The 19,431-nt window shown below is 46.3% G+C and overlaps 1 protein-coding gene across 3 annotated transcripts in view; it reads left to right on the forward strand.

The window, feature by feature from the left end:
• The window catches only part of FRYL (FRY like transcription coactivator), a 254,927-nt gene that overhangs the window by 177,674 nt on the left and 57,822 nt on the right, over positions 1–19,431 (forward strand). For all 3 annotated transcript variants that reach the window (XM_075544365.1, XM_075544364.1, XM_075544363.1), the window contains 11 exons: positions 3,342–3,514; positions 4,509–4,669; positions 5,259–5,369; positions 6,608–6,762; positions 7,059–7,158; positions 8,048–8,216; positions 13,252–13,520; positions 14,077–14,217; positions 16,295–16,463; positions 17,688–17,772; positions 18,661–18,773. In XM_075544365.1, the coding sequence (XP_075400480.1) occupies positions 3,342–3,514; positions 4,509–4,669; positions 5,259–5,369; positions 6,608–6,762; positions 7,059–7,158; positions 8,048–8,216; positions 13,252–13,520; positions 14,077–14,217; positions 16,295–16,463; positions 17,688–17,772; positions 18,661–18,773 (1,646 nt within the window). The remainder of the gene's footprint in view (positions 1–3,341; positions 3,515–4,508; positions 4,670–5,258; positions 5,370–6,607; positions 6,763–7,058; positions 7,159–8,047; positions 8,217–13,251; positions 13,521–14,076; positions 14,218–16,294; positions 16,464–17,687; positions 17,773–18,660; positions 18,774–19,431) is intronic.

Raw genomic sequence — 19,431 nt, forward strand, 5'->3', positions numbered from 1 at the left:
TGTATTACTACAGTAGCCCCTGCCCATTTGTGGTACTGTGGTGGCTGTGTCTAAAGATTAGCCAGTGGAACCTCTGTGGGGAACATTGGGGTTCATTGCTGGAGGACAATATCAGGTGATGTTGAGGGTCAGGAGGTATAAGGAGACCCTCTGTGAAGTGGATTGACAGAGTAGCTGCAACAAGGAACTCACACATGTCAGATGTCGGGAGGCTGGCCCAGCACCAGGATACCATTAGTTGTGTTGTGAGTCAGAGTCAACTTGTGGGCACTGACGTACCTATCTGTCATGTAGATGCTATTTATCAACCAAAGATGTAGCTCATCCTGTAACCGGCAGCCAGGACAATGTAGTGGAAAATTTATTGCTACAACTAAATTGCGTCAGAGAAAAAGTGGTTTGAATATCCCTATGATTTTTGTTTTAGTTGCAATCAGTAGCCTTTTCTCCCACAGATTTAGCTCTTTTCAAAAGCTAATTTTTTATAAAATTCAAAAATCCCATAGTAAAACGCTAAATATTTCAGCTTTGCAAAGGTTCACTCCAATGCTGGCATAGTGGGTTACTCGCCAGGCTGGTAGCCACCATGGTCAGCAGTTCAAAACCACCAACTACTCCATGGGTGAAAAATGAGGGTTTCGTCAGGGAGGGTGGGGTGGAAAGGGGGAACCAATTACAAGGATCTACATATAACCTCCTACCTGGGGATGAACAACAGAAAAGTGGGTGAAAGACGTCAGACAGTGTAAGAGATGACAAAATAATAATTTATAAATTATCAAGGGCTCTTGGGGGGGGGGGATGATGACAGGGGCTTAAGTGGAGAGCAAATGTTTTGAGAGTGTTGAGGGCAACAAATGTGCAAACGTGCTTTACACAATTTATGTACGTATGGATTGTGATAGGAGTTGTATGAACCCCCAGTAAAATGTTTTGTTTTTTTTTAAAAGAGATGAGGGTTTCTACTTTCAAAAAGAGTTCAGGCATGGAAACCCTTAGGGGAAGTTCTACTTTGACCTTTAAGATTGCTTTAAATCAGAATCAACTCAATGGTTGTGAGTTTGGCTATTTTAATTTTATTAATTTTCTGCTCCCGGGGAAAAAAAAGTAAAATCCAAAAACATATTTTATAACTGTGTTCTCTCACTCACAAAAATATAACCATAAAACCTGAACTAGATGCTGGACAACAAATGAAAGCCCCATCGGCTTTAGGTTGAAAAGTAACTGTTTCCTTAGGAGGGTAATGGTGTTTTCTGACCATTGCAGGTGCGGGGTAGGATGAATGTGAGACAGGTTTGACCATATTTGAATGTTTAACTGCAAAGAGGACTTGAGAGAGCGTGGTAATCACCAGATAGGTGTAGTGACTGTGATACCTGCATTGCATTGTTACCATTTTTTGCTATCCAGTGCTTTCGATGAGTGCTTTTTAAAATAGAGCATTAATCAAAGAGCATGTATGCCACTGATTTACTATTCTTTGAAATACAAAGGGAGGAAAAATAAACATCATTCTCTTTCTTTCTGTTCTCCACCAAAATGATGTGAAAGAATTTCAGGAAGATAAAATAAAGAAAAGAAAGCTTCTTAGATTTGGTGCAAAAATTAACACCATGTAGAAGACCTGGTAGGGCTTAATCAAGGGCAATGTAACCAAGCGGAATTACTGAAACCAAAATGAAGGCTGAACATGATAGTGGGACAAGAGGAAAGTAAAAGGAAATAGAGGAAAGAACTTTGAGGCAAAGGACATTCATAGAGATCTAAATACAGGCATGTGCATATGTAAATATATTTATATGTGACAATGGGGAAATAGATCTATGTACATATATTTATAGGTTTAATATTAAGATAGCAGATGGACATTGGCCCTCCACTCAAGTACTCCCTCAACACAGGAACACTTGGCTCTATTAACCTGGCATTCCATGATGTTCCCCATCTTAACACAATCTCTAGAGACAAAGGGGGTGCATAAGCAAATGTGGTGAAGAAAGCAAATGTGGTGATGGTGCCTGGCTATAAAAGATAGAGCATCTGGGGTCTTAAAAGCTTGAATATGAACAAGCGGCCATCTAGCTGAGAAGCAACAAAGCCTATATCGAAGAAGCATACCAGCCTGTGTGATCACAAGGTAGTGATAGGATCAGGTATCAGGCATCGAAGACCCAGAACAAAAAAGCCTATCATTATGAATGAGTGGGCGTGCCCTGTTAGCAATTGGACATCCATTCACAGAAGGATTGGGGGCGGGGCGGGGGGTGAAGACAAGCCAGTCAGGGTGCAGTATAGCACTGCTGAAACACACAACTTTCCTATAGTTCTTTAATGCTTCTTACCCCCCACTGTCATGACCCCAATTCTACCTTACTAATCCGGCTAGACCAGAGCATGTACACTGGTACAGATAAGAGCTCGAACCACAGGGAGTCCAGGACAGATAAACGCCTCAGGACCAATAATGAGAGTAGCCATACCAGGAAGGAAAGGGGAACGGATCACAATGATCTACATATAATCCCCTCCCAGGGGGACGGACAACAGAACAGTGGATAAAGGGAGATATTGGTCAGTGTAAGACATGACAAAATAATAATAATTTATAAATGATCAAGGGTTCATGAGGGAGGGAGAGTGGGGTAGGGGCGAAATGAGCTGATACCAAGGGCTCAAGTAGAAAGAAAATGTTTTGAAAATGATGGCAACAAATGTACAAATGTGCTTGACACAATGGATGTATGTATGAATTGTGATAGGAGTTGTATGAGCCCCCAATAAAACGATAATAATAAAAAATTTAACACTATATCTAAATCATTTTTGTTTTGTCCTGGCTTTTAACGTAAAGTTACTGAATGAAGAATCATTGACCTTCACCTTTCACGTGCGATAGGGAGGAAATGACATCAGCACTCGGAATAAAGTGAAGCATAGCATTGGATTAAACAAAAAAATAAAAGCCTCACTGACACTGAGTTGATGCCAGCTCATAGCAACCCTGTCGATCAGGGTGGAACTACCCCGTGACCCTCCCAGATGGTGCCTGTTAGGGAAGCAGGAAGCCAGGTCTTTTTCCTGAGCAGGGAATTCCATAGGTAGATATCCACAGTGGTTTCCCTGATCAAGAAGCACCATCTATTTGCATACATATGTAAGGAAGACAAAATCATGTTCATTTTTATTACTTTTTTTTTACATTAAGTCATTACCATGACCTTTAAGAGTTTAATATCTATTACTCTGAGCCTGAGTTCTAGGAATTTGTTAACATTAAAGCAACAGTTCAAAAACACATTTTATTAATATTTAAATTTTTCAAAAAATTGCATTTTCAGTGCAAGCGGTGGCCTTGATCATGAGACGCATTTCCTCAACAACACATTGCTGGAGTATGTAGACTTGACCAGGCAGCTCCTGGAGGCCGAGAACGAGAAGGACTCTGATACCCTGAAGGATATACGATGCCATTTCAGTGCCTTAGTGGCGAATATCATCCAGAATGTTCCAGGTATTCTTTCTACTAAAACCAGAGCATGATGATCGAGTGCTGAAATGGCCTGTAGTCTCTTTTCCCTTCCTCTGGGGTTTTGGTTTTCATTGATAATGAGGATGCTGACACAGTAGCCTGAAGAGGACCGTAGGGCCAGCTCTTCGGACAGGCTTGTTTTAGACACTGGGGGCAATAGCTTCCTGCCCCAAGTGGTGCTTGAGACAAGAATTAAGGGAGATTTTGGCTGATAGGAAGATGTAGACTGGTGTTTTCCCCAAATGGGCAGTACTGTCCCCTGGGGGTGCTGGAGCCATCCAGGGGCCCTACAAAAGCGGATACCTACTGTATCCAGAACTATGGCTAAAAGTTTTGTGTTGCAAAGTGGGGCACAGTATTTTTTTTTTGTCCCCTGTAAAGGGGGTGGCATGCTAAATAAGTTTGGGAGGATATGCTCTAAAGCACTGGTTTTCAAATGGTCTTATCCCAGTGGGGTTTTCTTTGGTGCATCGGAATGATACTGGACTTGGGCCCCACACCTTTCTTCAATCAGTCACTTTCCGTTTTCCATACCAGGATTGTGTATATGATTCCTTTTTCTAAAGAAAGCTTCATTGTTGCTGGGGGATAAACATAGTTTACTAACAACTCACTCCTGGATCCTCATTGCTGATGATCCAGAGGCGTGTTGAGGCTTGGTCAAGCCTAGCTGATGGGCAGAGAGGAGGGCGGGGCCCTCACTTCCAGCTGGGAGCCAGCTTATGTGCCAGATTCAGTCTACTTTGGAGGCTCTCCTGGCCAAGATCCCATACTTCCTATCATACAGGCCCCCACGGTTACACAGACAGCAGCGTTGTGCTTGTGACTGGCAGACATGTCCACAGAATTCTTCTATTGTGGGTGTTTGCTGGCTGGCAGAAATAAAGACTCGTGCTAACTTGTATTTTCTGTAACAAATCCTACATGTCAAAGGAAATGGAAAATTTCCCATCTTTCTTTTTTCTCTCTCTCACAGTGCACCAGAGAAGAAGTATTTTTCCTCAACAGAGCCTTCGTCACAGTCTGTTTATGCTGTTCAGCCACTGGGCTGGTCCTTTTAGCATCATGTTTACGCCCTTGGACAGATACAGCGATAGGAATATGCAAATTAATAGACATCAATACTGTGCACTCAAGGTATCAGATTTAGAGATCAGATTCCTTCTCTCCTTAAGAACCGAGTTAGAATTGTTGTCGTTTTATCTCTCACTGCCTGGTATTATAAAGAGAGTAAGAATTTCCTCAGAATGCCTGAGAGAATTGGAATATGTATTTGATTGCCATACTCCAATGGTATTTATAAGTTTAATTCATAAGAAGCCATGGCAACAAGTTCCAGAATCTACCAAATTTTGAATATCATTTTTAAAAATATGTGAAGATTGTTTCAAAGATAACAAATGCCTCCTTTTAAAATTGTTCTCTATTGAAGTACTTTCTCGTGGTCACTTATTTTTCTTGTCATATACAGCTCTTCAAACTCCATGTCTAATTTGGTATCATGATACTTATATGCTGCCCATCAAATTTGGTCGCTTTAAGAATGGTTGTCACGCTTCTCTTGTGAAGGGAGAAATCGTATGGGTGTCCGTGGTAGCTAGGAGAGTAAAATATAGAAGAGTTTCTGGTAGCGAAGCCTGAGAGAAGATGCCCTGCCCGTTTCACTAGGCAGCCTCACGGGAGCACTCAAGTGTTGTAAGTGTAATTGTCGTGTTGCTGTGTGCAGGCCATGTCCGCTGTCCTCTGTTGCGGCCCAGTCGCAGATAATGTGGGCCTGTCATCCGATGGCTATTTGTACAAATGGTTGGATAACATTTTGGACTCTCTGGACAAAAAGGTAATTATCCTCACCTACTGCATGGGTTCCCTGAGAACCGGACTGTTTGTCTTCTTTCAAATGAAGGTGAGAATTACATGTAAAAATATATGTATTAAAGGGGGAACCGATTACAAGGATCTACATGTGAACTCCCTGGGGAATGGATAACAGAAAAGCGGGTAGAGAGGGCAAGATATAACAAAATAATAATTTATAAATTATCAAGGGTTCATGAGGGAAGGGGAGCGGGGAGGGAGGGGGAAAATGAGGAACTTATACCAGGGGCTTAGGTGAAGAGCAAATGTTTTAGAATGATGAGGGCAACGAATGTACAGATGTGCTTTACACAGTTGATGTATGTATGGATTGCAATAAGAGTTGTATGAGCCCCAAATAAAATGATTAGCGTATATATTTTATATATATGTATGTATATATGTATATTGTGGAAAATCAGGGTAGCGTAGCCTAAGAAAATTCTAGTCTTTATCACAACTCATTTGGATAATTTCAATTTCTCTTTGATATCCAAGGAGCAATAAATCGGGTAGATATCTTACAACAGGGTGTAAATCTATACATAAAGTAATATCGCCGATTACATTGAGCTCCAGAGAAGTCACATTTTCTTGTCTATTGTTCATGTCACTGTTTAGACCACTCTCCAGGGGATTGTTTTGTCTTGCCCGCAGCACCCTTGCTCTCGCATGCTGCACACACGCAGTCCTCAGTCTGATCGAGCACCTGTACATGTTCTCCCCTCCGAAGGCTTTTATTGGGTTAGCCAAAAGGACAGAGCTTGATTAAAAATCAGCGGAGAGGTGAATGACTCATTTTTCTGAAAGCACTTCATCTCTATTCCTGTTCCTCCGCCGCCTCCAGGGCCTCTGCTGAGGGGGGATGAGGAGCCCTCTGTGAACAGCAGGCCAAGGATCATTTATCCACGTCTTTTTTTTTTTTTTGGGGGGGGGGGTTCCTGCTGATTCAATAGAACCAGGAAGATGCGAACCAAGGGAGACTGGATTCTGTGATTTTTTTTGTTTGTTTTTAAATCATTTTATTGGGGGCTCGTACAGTTCTTATCACAATTCATACCTACATACATACATCTATTGTGTCAACTTCTGTGATTTAAGTGCCAGTAAATACCACGTTTTGGGTTACCTTGCGTTGTTTCTTAAGAATGTGGAGAAAACGGGCCGGTTGGGTGACCTATCATTCCCTCTGCCCTGGGCAATCCGCCCCCTCTGCCACAGGTCCATCAGCTGGGCTGTGAAGCGGTCACCTTACTGCTGGAGCTGAACCCCGACCAGAGCAACTTGATGTACTGGGCTGTGGATCGTTGTTACACTGGCTCCAAGAGGGTGGCTGCCGGCTGCTTTAAGGCCATCGCCAATGTGTTCCAGAACAGGTACTCGACGTCCTCTTCTTTCTAGGCTAGCCAGATTTTCCTTGCGAATTCGGCGGAAGTAGTAAGCAAGCCGGTGTTTCCTTTCAAGGGTGGAGGAAATCCGACCTGAATAAGGCTGTGATGATCGCCGGGCAGCTGTTGTAACTATGGCCTTTAAGGAAAAGTCAGCCCATCCACCTAGGACATCCACATCTGTCTGCGGCTTTGCCGTTTCTCTGACACAGCTCTATTTCCTAGCTGGTGGGAACACCTCGGGACATCCCATTGTTTAGCTAACCTTACCCGTTTGCCCCCAGGGATTATCAGTGTGACACAGTGATGCTCCTAAATCTGATACTGTTTAAAGCAGCCGACTCGTCCAGAAGTATCTATGAAGTGGCCATGCAGCTCCTACAGGTTTGTAGACAAATGATAATTAATTAAACCCTCTCTACTAAAAGGTTAATAAAGCCCAATCATTGATGTTTTGCTTTGGAAGTGTACTAATTCTAATCTTCAGGAGCCCCAGTGGCATAGTGGGGCTACTTCTCTTGGAAAGGACTATAGTTCAAGCCCATCAGCCACTCCCCAGGAGCAAGATGAGGCTACCTGTTCCCATAAAGATCTTGAGCCTCTGAAACCCACAGGGGCAGTTTACTCCATCCTATGACCCAGAATCACTCAGTGGCAGTGAGAATGAAAATATTTGGCTTTATTTTTAATAGCAAGGTCTATCGTGTAAATTCCTGAGTATAGGAAGCAAAAGATAAGATAGGTCATTTTGTTCTTTGAGTAATACAAACCATTCAGAAATGTTTTGTCTGGGGGTTAAATGTTTTGTCTGGGGGTTATATATGTCCCCCTGCACACTCTATATATGTATGAAGATACTTATAAAAGCTTGATGATTTGGGTTCATGTAAGTATTTCTGTGCAGCAGATAAGAATAATGTGAGTCACATGTTTTTTTCGAGAGCCAAGTGAAAAGTCATTGGCTCATCAATGATTTCCTTTCATAACTTTTCTCTATGGGACTCAAAGAAAGAATTGAGAAAGTAATTTAAACAGAGCATCTAATGCAGTCATTTCTTGGAAGCAGGCATTGATATCTGAAATATTCTACATATAACCGTTTAAAATATATATTTATTGATATTATAAATAATGTTAGATGCTCACTGAAGTTTAGTATTTCTCAGGAGGGTTCTTTTTTTAATTATTATTATTTGTAAGAAAGCACAGCTGAAGTTGGACTGTGAAGGGCGGTGAGGTATTAACTTTGGCTGGGTGCCTTACCTCCCTGCAGATACTGGAACCGAAGATGTTTCGCTACGCCCACAAACTGGAGGTCCAGAGAAGCGACGGTGTTCTCAGCCAGCTCTCGCCGCTGCCGCATCTCTACTCCGTGTCTTACTACCAGTTGTCGGAGGAGTTAGCCAGGGCGTATCCCGAGCTCACTCTCGCCATGTTCTCAGGTGGGAACATCTCGCTAGCTAGTGCTTTGGGGACTTGGGTTTTTTCTTTAAACAATCAGTTCTCAAACACACTGCTTTTCACAATATTTCCTGTAGTTTCCATTTGAGACGGAATCAAAGCACAACACGTCTTCACATTTGATATACGAATTGCTTTCTTTTGAACACAAAGTGCTTCGGAGAGCTCTGTGATGCTCTTTAGGTTTCCTCTGAGGGGGTCTGTGCCCTGGCCCCGCCCATCTCCACTCAGCTCTCAGCAGAAATCAAAGGGACGAAGAGCCCTCCACCCTGCATTTAAAAGCTTGTCTTTCATAGGCAGGGAGCGACCTGAGCCTTTTCATGTAGGTCTGATTGTGTTGCCTTTGATAATGGTAACAGGCAGGGATGAAAGGCAGCAGGAGTTCAAAGAAACGGGGATTAACCGCACCTGCTTGTTTTATCAGGGAAAAAACCCGGTGGGACTTGTGGGGTCAGAGTCCAGCTGTGTCCTTCAGGACTTTCAGTGGCTGCTCTTATTGGTTTGTTTCATGGAGATCACCGCACCTTTCTTCCTAGGGGCCTTCTGCAGGGGCTTGTACAATCCAACCATTTGACTGTTGGGTATTTGTCCCACCCAGGGATTCCTCACTCTTTGAAGAACCCGTCTGTAATGCTCTCGCAACAATTTTCTCTCTTCTGATCGTAAGGAAAGGTTCCACTTGATTAAGTAAAGCTAGGCATTAGAATGCCACATTGCTCTCTGCTCCGTCTTCCTTTCCTGGGGGTCAGCAAATGTTCTTTCCAGGGCCTTCGAGAACACCTGGGCTAGGCATCAGGCATGATAACATTATTGATAACATGTGAGCAGTCTTGAGGTTCCACCTGGGTCAACTGGCAACTCAATAGGACCTTAGCCTGGGACCGAGAAACGTTTGGACGATGGCGCACAACACACTGAGCTAGTGTTAATCCAACCTGAGTACAGGGCATGCACCAAAATTGGCATCCAGGAGATGACAAGGGTTTGCTGTGTTTCCTTTCTGTCCCTGACCTGAGCTTCCTGGGGGCGTCTCCCCACAGTGCCTGCTCCAGCAGTGGAGGGCGTTTGTACTGAATTGACCAGCGTGGGGAAAGACATTAAACACATTCTCCTAACATTCAGTACGTCAAGAAGTGGATCTGTTTGGGGCAAAGGATAGCTAACCCATGTGTCTTTTTCTGCGCAGGCCCTTATCTGTATTGTCTTTGGTCTTCTTGCTTTTGTCGTCAGACCCATTAGCGCCTCATTATAAAGAAGCTCCCACAGCAGCACCACCAGATTTTCTTCTGAGAATTTTATGATTCTTTTTTTCCCCTGACATTTAGGAGCTTGGTTCATTTCTAATTGGCTTTTGTGCAGGATAGGAGGCCTGGATCTGATTCCTTCTCCTGTGATGGGGAGAGCCCGTTTTTTCCAGCACCGACCATTTGCTGACGAGACTTTTCCTTCTCCCAGCAGATAGACAAGTGCCCTTATCTAATTAGTTGATGGCATGGATCTGTTTTGGGACTCTACATGTATTCCATTAGCTTGTGGTCTATTGTTAGAGCAGTGCCAAGCCATGTTCGTTACTTTGGCTTTATGTGTTTTCACATCAGAACACGGCGCCCTTTTATAGCCACTGTCTTCAATATTGCTGCTTCCGCCTCCCCCACCCCCAGGTCCCACAGTCCGGACCCTCTTCAAAGATAGATGTGATCCACAGAGATCCTGATCAAAGTCTCGCGGATTCCAACCTTTCCGGAATGAAGAGAGCTAGATGAGCCTCTGAACCTATGGCCCTGCAAACTCTTTGAAACTCAAACCTAAAATAATCCCTGGGGTCTTCTGAAAACCAAACAGCAACCTAGCTGAACAGGGAAAACAAAAACCCGCCTTGAGCATTCGGTTCTTGTAAGGACTATCTCTATGGGAGTAAAGTGGCAACAGCGACTCAAATGATTGGGCAGAGCCTTGGGAGGGAGCATTGAGTTTATGTTAATGGGAAAGAGGGAAGGAACATCCCCAAAAAGGAGAGGGAATGGTTGAATGTAATCAGCATCACCAGCTTAAGCACACAGATTGAACTAGAACTGTGTTTGCTGTGTGATCTCAGTAACAACCAAATTAAATTGTAGAACTGAGAGAGTGAGATGAATGTCATGGTCATCGACACAAAGCTGTGACTGCCCTTAACCCTGGTTTTTCTGTTTCTGCTGCTGCGCATCGGCCAGGCTCCTGCCCAGAAAGGAGAGGAGTCCAGTTGGGGCTCAGAGGTCATGGAATTGGCCAGAATGTCCCCACTGCTCAGTCCTCCTGCCCTTTTCCCCTCAGCCCAGTCTTCAGACATTTCTTGCTGTTCGTATCTACTTACTATCTCTAGTTCCTTTCTGAGCCCAAACATGGCCTCTGCATGCACTGTTAACTTGTCTCTGCCTTCGTGCATTCCCCAGTTGGCATAGGTGGCCCTCCAGCTCCGGTAGCATGAGTCTCCTCACCACAGGTCTACACACAATGACCCTCCCCAAGTTAGGATCTCTTCAATCAGCTACTTCCCAGCCCTCCAGGTATTGTGATATCACATACCAAAAAAATACAAATTCCCTGCCAACGAGTCCAGGCTGACTCATAGCCACCCTTTAAACAAGAAGTAATCAAGGTGATGTATTCACGGAAGAAATACTGACAAAAGGGTTGGGACAATGATAGGCCAGGCCACCATTGACATCAGGGGTCACTTAGGCGTTGCTGTGAACCTGGAAGCTCTGCCAGCAGGATCACCCAGAGTACACGGGGTTCAGTAGAGTTTACAGATTAAGTAGACTAGGAGAAAAGACCTGGTGGTTACCCCTCTGACAGTCAGTCCATGGAAACACTGTGGATCACAACTGATACGTTTCTCTGTCTGGCTGGGAAATGAGCCCACTAGGTGGGAAGGCATTCAAAATGCACACCGCCCTCAACAGTGTTCTCAAGAATGCCCCAGACTTGTGCAGGGAGGCCCAGGACCAAGCTGTGCTTAGTTCTGTTGTGCACGGGTTGGGTTGCCATGGGTCAGAGCAGACTTGATGGCAACCAACAGCAGCAAATGGGCCAGACATTAGACGAATACTTCGTTGGAATTGGTGTTAATTCAACTTGTGCAATAACTTCACGAGCCAACTATATTTGTCATCCTCGCTCTTGATTTTAATTTTTAGTACTAGTTTATTGTGTTTTAGGTGACTTTGCACAGCAAACGATGCTCCCACTAAGTAGCTTTTATACAACTTGTTCGGCGACATTGGTTACAATTTTCATAATGGCCGCATTCGCATTCTCTTCCATTCTGTGTCCATTGATCTAGCTTCCCTGAGCACCTTGTCGTCCTGTCTTTCTTTCTGAGTCTAGCTGTTTTTGTTTCCTATTGTTGACCACATTACTCACAGGTAGTATTGTGTATTTCTTGAGACAATCTGTTGTTTGACAGGAAGGTGACTTTCAGAAACAGCTGCAGCCCCAAGGTCATAGGATCTCAGTAGTATCAGAGGTTCCTCTAGTCTTTATTGGTCCAGTATTTGTATTTTGTACTTTGCTCTCCGTTGTTCTCCCGTTCTATTTAGGACCTTCTGGTGTGTACCTGGTCAGAGCTGGTAGCTGAGCACCATCCAGTTCTTGTCGGGTTAGAAAATAGTTCATGTAGGCTAATAGTCCGCGTTTGGTTTTCTTCATTCTCTTTTGCTCCATATGAATATAGACGTAGAGTTTTATAGATTCTTACCCAAAGAGGTTGTCCCCGAGTCTCTGGTCCTAAGCCTGAGCCTTTGAACCCAGTAAAACCATCCTGCAAGCTGTTTGGCCTCGGAAGCTTCCTTAACTCTGGCTCCTACGTGCTTTGTCACAACTGTGCATCTAGGAGCATCTCGCACAGACATATATATACATATGCCTACAGACATCCCTATAGAGGTATGTACAGGTGCAGTTACTTACATGTAATGTCTTATGTATGTAAACGAACATACAGACATGATATTGAAATGGTTTTCTTGTATTCCTCTTAATGTTTCTATTTAACTTGGTCATATTGTGCTGAGTTCCACCATAGTTGGTAATGCCCTTTCTGTGACCCAAAATAGCCAGTGCCCATCGAGAGAGCGATTCCCCTCCTCTGGCCTCCAGTCCCTGGTAGCCATCACAGAACATGGCTCTCTTTACAGAAACTCAGAGTACTTGACCTTTTCTGATGCTCTCATTCGGCATCATGTCCTCCAGATCCACCCGTGTTTTCAGGTGTTTCCAGGACTCTTCATGGCTCTTTCTAGCTGTGTAGCATTCCATCGTCTGCACGTGCGACACTGCTATGCTACTGTGACCACTGCTTTAGCGAACACGGGTGTGCATATGTCTGCTTGTGTCACCATTCTTCACAACTTTTGGAGAGCTAAGCTAGGTGTGGGGTGGCTGGATCACAAGGTATTTCTGTATCTGGTCCTTTAGAAAGCACCATACTATTTTTCATAAATATTGCACCATTCTGTAATCTCACCAACAGTGTAGGAGAGTTTTGATCATTTCATTTTATAGGGATTGATGGGAATTGAACAGCTACAAGGCCCCGTGGCATGGTGAGCATACTTCAGTTTAAATCCTCTGGCGCCTGGTAACTATCCAAGCGGCATAACTCATTTAGCTTATGTTGAATCAGTGTGCTGTGTGCGTACCAGCTGTTACATAAATAAGAGGTGCACACAAATAACCAGCACACTGTTGGCTTGTCCCCGATAGAAAACCGATGTGGTTGCACTGATTTATTCTAACCGCTCAGAGAGTTAGGAATGAAGTATGAGGTTTGGTCGCCCTTGGCTGTGACCTCTCACTGTCCTGCCATTGAGGTCGAGTGGGTCAGAGGAGGAGCTGCGCTCAGGGTGTTACATGTAACGAAGGACTGCCGTCTGGTGCCGCAGCCTCTCAGAGCGCGAGGTTGAGTGGGTTCCCACGGAGAAGCCACCACAGTCCAGTCAGCTCTCTCCCCCTCGCGCTCGTTTCCCCTCGCAGAGATTAGCCAGAGGATCCAGACGGCGCAGCCCGCCGGGCGCCAGGTGATGCTGCACTACCTGTTACCGTGGATGAACAACATCGAGCTGGTGGACTTGAAGCCTCTGCCCACGGGACGGCGGCATGACGGCGACGACGATGACGAAGAGGACGCACTGAAAGACCGGGAGCTCATGGTGACCAGCAGGCGCTGGTTACGGGGAGAAGGCTGGGGGTCACCACAAGCCACCGCGATGGTTTTGAACAATCTGATGTACATGACAGCCAAGGTAAAATGGGCTCTGTGCCTGCCGTTGCCTCATTGAATCCGAGGGGCCCTGGTGGCGCTGGGTTCAGTGCTCGGCTTGGCAGGTGGGAGTTGTGTGGGCACAAGGCTTGGCCGGCTGCAACCGTCAAGATGATAGCTTTGGGAACCGTGCGGGCCCCTTCTGTGGGAGCTAGGGCCACCCGGCAGCACGCAGCAAGCACCGCATGGAATTGTAGAGACTCCCGGCCTTTACATCATAGTCCATGTGGTTAGAGATCCGGCAGCGGCCACCGAGCAATCCTGCATCCCTTTCTCTATTTAAGCAGCCCTTGACTTAAGATGTCCTGTGGTTGTGTTGTGTTGTGAAAACCCTGTGTGATTCATGACGTGCGTGTTTAGATCTATTAGGGAGAAAAAATACATTTTTTTCCTTACTCGTGGACACCACTAGAAAACAGGGGCCCGGACTCAGAACACTGAGAACTTGAGCTGCTGCGGTCGCAAGTGCGCCCAGCAGGCAGTGTGGTGTGCAAGAGCACAGCCTGACCACGGTTTCTGTCCTGTGCCCGGCAATCTAGTATGGCGATGAGCTGGCCTGGTCGGAGGTGGAGAATGTGTGGACCACGCTCGCAGATGGCTGGCCCAAAAACCTGAAGATAATCTTGCACTTTTTGATCAGCATCTGTGGAGTGAACAGTGAACCAAGCCTCTTGCCTTACGTATGTATTCACATTTATTTAACCTTTTTCTTGCTTTTTTTAATACATTGGCCAGATGTCTGTGACAAGCGTCGGCAGCAATAGGGCAGCAGAGGCAAGGCGAGGCCCCTGCCCAGCCCTTGTCCTCGCCCTCCATTGCAGGTCTTACATAATATCTCACTGGTGCTTTGTCTCCACCCCAGAGAGGGTGAGCTCCTGATGAGCAGGAAGTTTGGTTCCTCACACAGCTCGATTTGCAGGTCATTATGTGGAAACTGGTATTACGTGACTGAAAATGACTACGTCATTACATAACTACGCTAAAAATTTCAAAATTGCCCGATAGCCAAATCCCATTGTGACACAGCTGCCAAACCACCAAAAGCCATAGCCCAGCCAAATTGACAGGTAACCCCAACCATCATTGCCAGTGTTGCTCCCGCTTCGCCCCTCAGCACGCATTGCTGCCAAGTGTCCGTCGCTGAAACACACAGCAGTGGGTGCTGGATTCCTCTTACCGTTGTACATGCGAAAGGTCGGATAGCAAGTTGCCTGGTAAACGAGGAGCAGATGCCTCAAACAGTGCCAAGCACATAGAAGGTGCCCGTTAATTGAACAAGTGAGTGAATTAGGGCTGGAATTAGGAACAGGCATGAGGCTATCGTTCTCAGAGACCAAGATGAATTTCAGGGAATAGCTGGTTCACAAGAAGTCACTGCCATTTAAAAAAGCAATAACACAAATTTATTGTCATTCATCATCATTTCATATTTACTCCTGCTGAAGCACTTAGTATGGGCCAGGCATTTCATCTGCCTTCTTTCATTTAATTCTCGGACTAACGCTCTGCATTTGGTAAAGTTGCGGCTGTTTTACAGAAGAGAAAAACAGCGCAGAGGAAAGTAATGTGTGTAGACTCTTACAGCCATCTGCCTCCACCCCTCGTGAGAACCAGAACTCTGGCCCGGAATTGAATCGCGTGAGGAGGGAGTGAGCGCTGCGAGGGGCAGGGAGAGGACGCCTTGGAGACTTGAGAGGGTCTCCCGCGGGGTCAGTCAGCCAGGCTGAGCCCGAGTGCGAAGACAGAGATGCAAGCAGCATCCTGAGGAGGCAGAGCCTGGGCACAGTGATTCCATGGGCCACTGGCTCGAGCAGGCTGCTGAGATGGAGAGACAGGTGTAGCGGGCCTGCTCTCAGTGGGGCACCCTGTTAGCGGGCTTGGGGTCCGAGGTAGTGCACTTAAACCCAAGGTTGTCTGCAGCTGTGCTTCTCGTGTGGCCGGGTGCTTCCGGACCATCCGGGGCTCCTGTTCTGATTCCGATCGTGTAAGCGGGGACGTCGGATTCTGCATTCTAACAAGCTCCAGCTAATGATGCTCGTGCTTCAAGCACTTTGCTTGGAGTAACCAGGATTAAAGGGGAGAGGTGGGAAAGAGAGAGGCTGACCAGTTAGTAGTTCAGGGATCCATCCTCGAATTTCTGAAACAGACATACATGTAATCCATATCGTGGAAATGAACTTTTCCCACATAACACGTAGAGTCCGTTAGGCCGTTGGAAAGTGCCTTATGACCTTTAGCTCCTACCAACTACGTGAAGAGATGCTCCCAAGAGCCCCACTTGGCAGAAGGGAAACTGAACTTGCGTCCCTCGCCCTGACACACAGCTGGTGACTGAACAGTGAACCCACATTCCACACCTGTTGCCTCGCCTGGGTCCGTGTAGCCTTCCAGTTCCTGGCTCTCACTCACTAACCCGCCAGGCTGAAGGAGAGAGTGGGGAAGGAACGAGCAAAGACCGTTCCTGGGTTTGAAGTCTGCCTGGCGGCAATAAGAACCACACATTGAGACCACATGCACCTACAGTTGTCCCGTATTCTGTTCATCCTCATTAGATTCTGTTCCCGCTCGGTGTGCACTACCGAGGTGTGAGGAAGACCATGTTTCTAGAACGAATGGATGCTCTCTTGCTACCAATAGCTATCGATTCATGTTTAGCGCGGGCTTCGTTTCTGCTACTTAATACCGTGTTAATGGTGATAAAGTTTACTGCCCGGAAACCGTACGAGGTCAAGGTTTTGCTCTTCCTCTTCTGAACAGGTGAAGAAGGTCATCGTGTACTTGGGCCGAGATAAAACCATGCAGTTGCTCGAAGAACTGGTGGGCGAACTTCAGCTGACGGACCCCGTCAGTTCCGGAGTCACCCACATGGACAACCCCCCGTATTATCGCATCACCTCCAGTTACAAAATCCCTTCTGTCACCTCAGGTGAGGCATTGCTTGCGGTGGGGGCTGCCCTGCCCGTCGCGGTCGACAGCAGACACAAGCCGTGTCTGTCAATTAAGTTTGACAGATCTAATTAGAAATTGTCACCAGAGTGAAGACATTGGGCAGCCGAGGTTTCTCCGTCGTCTAGAGGGAAGGGGGTGGGCAGTGCGATGCAGCCCCGGAGTGTAGATTCGCCCTGTCCCTGTAGAACAAATGGAGTCCCTGGAGAGTGCAAAGGGTTAACACGCTGAGCTGCCAAGCAGGGGGCTGGAGCTGCCCGCCCTTCCTGTGCTCCGTGAGATGCTCCTCTCTCCAGTTGTGCTTGACATCTTGGTCCAGAAAGCTGATGGCGTCCCAACACAGAAAGCCATCGTTTAGGGTGTGCAGAGAGAAAGCCATCCCTGTGCAGGCGGGCAGGGAGGCCGACATGGAGAACCAGCTCCTTCTGAAATAGGTTTCTCACCAGTCCTGTGTTTGGTATCACCTACCCCCCCTCCCCCCGCTCCCCAACTCTCTTAAGGTCCAACGGAGTAATGTCACTAATTCCTGAGCCCCTGGTACGTTCAGCTGCACAGAGAAAGTGACATCCTGGTTTTCCTTCTTGCCCAGAGGTTTTCCAGCATCCATTGCTGTTGCTGTCGTCGTGTCCTTGTGTCTGTCATTTTGAGTCTAAGTGATCCCCAGTTTGGGAACAAGAACCGTTCCTAAGTGTGCTTTTATGTCTGAGCCTGGTGCGTAGTTCGGTTGGAACCTGGGCCTACGGCTCTGATGGCAACTTTTCATGCAAGGAGGAGCCCTGGGGGCAGAAGGGATTGTGAGCGGAGTAGCTGGCCACGAGGTCAGCTGTTCGAACAATAAGGTGTTCTTTCCCCTCAAGATTTCTAACCCCATAAACCTCAAGGAGCAGGTTTGCTCTGTCCTCTTTGTCCTTTGGGACAGAATGCAGTAAGCCCGGACTTCTTGGTCAGTGTATGCCGCAGTGAAGGTGCCTGGCCGACTGTGAGGCAGGTGGTGTTGGAAGTGGGGGTTGATTCAGCTGTGTCAAAGTGAGGGCAAATTGACATTATCCCCGAGTGACCCGGGGGCTTTCCTCTACATTTCTTTTTTAAAGTCACCTTGGTGTCATTTAACAGCGTGTTGCCGTCATCAGTTGACATCCTTTGTACTGACGGAGTTATCCCAGGTTGTTAAGTTCATAGGTAGTGTGTCCGCTCTGATTTGCAGGTACTACTTCCAGCAGCAATACAATGATAGCTCCCATGGATGGCAATCCCGACCACAAGCCCATAAAGGAGAGCATTGAAGAGAGGTAAATGCCCGCCCACCCCCACCCCCCGTTCCCCACCAGCCTTTCCCTTTGATGGACACGGATGGTCATCGGATGAAATGATAATGACTCCTAATGGGATTTTATATTGGTCGGGCTGCGGGGCGGAGGTCGCTGGTTAAAATTCTGGTGAATGTTCATTGTTTTGATGTTAAAGATGCTAGATTATAGCTGCATCTTAACGATCTGTACTCGATGGGTGTGCTAGAATGTGGTTGGTCACTTTTTGTTGGCCTACATTTTCAGACACTTTAAGCAGTGGTTCTCGACCTTCCTAATGCCACGACCCTTTAATACAGTTCCTCATGTTGTGGTGACCCCCCCAACCATAAAATTGTTTTCGTTGCTACTTCATCACTGTCATTTTGCTCCTGTGGTGAATCGGGCCCTGGTTGAGAACTGCTGCCCTAAAGGGAGGCTTACTCTGCGTATTTTCAGTGCAGTCGACACGACCACCACAACCACTGAAGAGGTGGGGCCCTGGTGGCCGTGACCTGCTTAGCACAAAGTCAGCAGTTCGAACCCAGCAGCTGCTCTGTGGGAGGAAGATGAGGCTGGCCAAGCCTATCAAACTTTAAAGCCTTGGAAATCCGCAAGGACAGGTCTACTCTGACCTATAAGGTTGCCGTGATTTGGAATCGACTCGATGACAGAGAGTTTGAGACTTAAGAGGAAACTAAGTAGAAATAGTTGGCTGAAAAATGCTTAATTAAAAAAAAATTAAACTAGACAAGAATTCATATCACAGCAAGCTTTCTGTTCATATTTTGCAAACTGTGTCCCTTTCTTAAACCTAGGAGGTAAAACACAAGTCACACATGCCCTCGTCCCCTGAGCTGTGCCTGACTGAGCGCTCATTTCCTTCCGCAGCTATGTGCCCCTGGACCTCTACAGTGGACTAAATAGCCATTTGAACCGGCAGCACCACAGACTGGAATCCCGATACAGTAGCAGCTCTGGGGGATCCTACGAAGAGGAGAAAAGTAAGGCATCCTAAGTGCTTTTTGTAACTCTCACAGCAAGAACTGCGCTGATTGCCCCTATGATAACTCATGGCCTGGGCTGTGCTGATTACATTGTGTTGATGGTAATAAAGTGACCTCCCTCGCCCCTCAAGAAATGGCTTTAAGACAGAGTCTTTAGCTGCCACCAGTGGTGTTCCGACAGTCTGAAATGTTTTCCATGTTAAAAAGCCACAAGGGGGGGATTTACTTTTTTTTTTTAAGGACAAGTTCCCTGTAGGTAAAGGAAAAGAAAGGTAAGAATTGGTTCCCAAGACATGTCGTAGACACACTCTGGCAATACACTGGCTTTTTTTTTATTTTTTAAATCAGGCTCAAGCCTTCTCCATGGTGCCCCACGTCACTAAGGAAGTTCTCCTTTGTCGCTGCAAAGTGAATGGTCTGCCGGAGTCTGGCTGTAGACACCTGAGCTTTCAGGCTGGGAAGGGACCCTGAAGACAATCTGGTCCACTTTCCTCATTTTGCACATGATGAACTGAGGTCCAGAGAGGTTAACTGACTTAACCCAAGTCACACTGAACTCACATTTCCTGACCTTTTTTAAAAAAAACTTTTAAACTGCACCCTGCAGCCCCACTGCCAAAGGCAGATTTCTTTGTGAAACGGCTTTCTGTTGGCC

The sequence above is a fragment of the Tenrec ecaudatus genome, chromosome 3, assembly GCF_050624435.1.
Source record: "Tenrec ecaudatus isolate mTenEca1 chromosome 3, mTenEca1.hap1, whole genome shotgun sequence".
Classification (NCBI taxonomy): Eukaryota; Metazoa; Chordata; class Mammalia; order Afrosoricida; family Tenrecidae; genus Tenrec; species Tenrec ecaudatus.